The 1,545-nt window shown below is 40.0% G+C and overlaps 1 protein-coding gene across 1 annotated transcript; it reads right to left on the bottom strand.

Annotated features, from left to right (window-relative positions):
* Positions 1-575: 575 nt before the first annotated feature.
* Positions 576-1,329, bottom strand: LOC132272654 (small ribosomal subunit protein uS7cz/uS7cy-like). The gene is made up of 2 exons (XM_059773756.1): positions 816-1,329; positions 576-769 (listed from the first exon to the last, which is right to left on the bottom strand). Exons 1-2 carry the CDS (start codon positions 1,327-1,329, stop codon positions 576-578), a joined length of 708 nt encoding a protein of 235 aa, XP_059629739.1.
* Positions 1,330-1,545: the final 216 nt, after the last annotated feature.

Consider the following 1,545-nt stretch of genomic DNA (forward strand, 5'->3'; position numbering starts at 1 on the left):
TGCCTCACATTGTAACACACAAGAAACATGAAAACAATAAATCACCTAGACTAGGATATCCAGAGGAAAAGGCAAATTCTGATATATATATATACACACACACACACACATATATGTATTGTGTATGATTGTCTATATATCTAACATGGTAGCATCAAAATTTCACACCTAATACATTATATCGGCACTAATTCCCACAGAACACATTTTAAATTTTCTATCAAAATTCCCAAAAAACAAAAAAAAACAAATATCATCCGGGAACTGAACCTGATGGTCCTCAAAACTTTCAGACAAGCACAATCAGCAAGACAGAGCACCCAATATAGCACTTGCAACAATTAAAGCCGTTCCTCTTCTGCTAGCAAAAAATGGGCACAGTTTAACCCAATTAGAAGAGAACACAATCCCATCCAAAGACAACTTATGAATTAAAGTGATATATTCTCCAAAACCCACGTTCTCTAAAGCTCTACTTAATTTTGTAACCGTACCAATTTCACAAAATCCACTCCTTGGCAAGGCCTGCAATCACCTCATTGGATCCATGTGTCTATATAGACACTGTCTATGGATTAACGAAAATGTGCAAAAGCTCTATTTGCCTCTGCCATTTTATGAGTCTCTTCCTTTTTGCGTATGGCATCGCCACTCCCTTTGGCAGCATTCACTAATTCGGAACTTAATTTGGAAACCATATTTCGTCCATGACGTTTCCGGGATGCAGCTAATAACCAACGAATAGCTAGTGCTTTTCCTTGTGTGGATCCTATTTCAATGGGAACTTGATGAGTCGATCCACCTACACGTCTTACTTTTACTGTTACACCGGGAGTTACGTATTGCTTGACGTAAAACAGAGAGTGGATTTGTTTCCGTCTTTTGTTGTATCTTTTTCAGGACTCGATAGAGAATTTGATAAGCCAATGATTTTTTCCCGTGTTTCAGAATACGGTTAACCAACATGTTAACTAATCGATTGGCATAAATTGGATCAGATTTTGCAGGTCTTCCTTCTGCAGTACCTCGACGTGACATGAGCTTGGGTGGATGATTACGGCGGGGATTTATGGAATCCTCTAGGTCTGAAGCAAAAGTAGTCCAACAAGAATTAAAAGAAGAAGAGTTTATTGCTGTTCTGTGTGAAAGAAGAGACCAACTTGATGGGTTATAGGAGGAGGAGGATATAAGTTGTTTGACACAACCACCGCCGCCGCCGCCGCCGTTGCCCGGAAGAAAATACCCTAATTGCCTCCCCCTGTTGAGATTGAGATGACCCAAAGAAGCAGTCCTCCAAACACAAACATCGGAATTCAATTTTAAGGCCATGGATCCAATGGAATTATATTAACTGTACGAATACCAAGAGAGAAGATTGATTGATCAGAGTCTAAAATTGGTACTGATAGTGAAGTGAGAAATGTAGGGGAAGAGAGTGAATGTGAAATATTAGTCACAAATTAGGGTTTTTGAAATCTCCACCCGGCGGACCCGCCCCTTTTGGAATTGCTATGAAAACACGGCCGGTTTTAGGGCCCATTGCCA

Source organism: Cornus florida, unplaced genomic scaffold, assembly GCF_030987335.1.
Source record: "Cornus florida cultivar Cherokee Brave unplaced genomic scaffold, ASM3098733v1 CherokeeBrave_3.0.0_Hap2_Chr09, whole genome shotgun sequence".
In the NCBI taxonomy this organism is placed as follows: Eukaryota; Viridiplantae; Streptophyta; class Magnoliopsida; order Cornales; family Cornaceae; genus Cornus; species Cornus florida.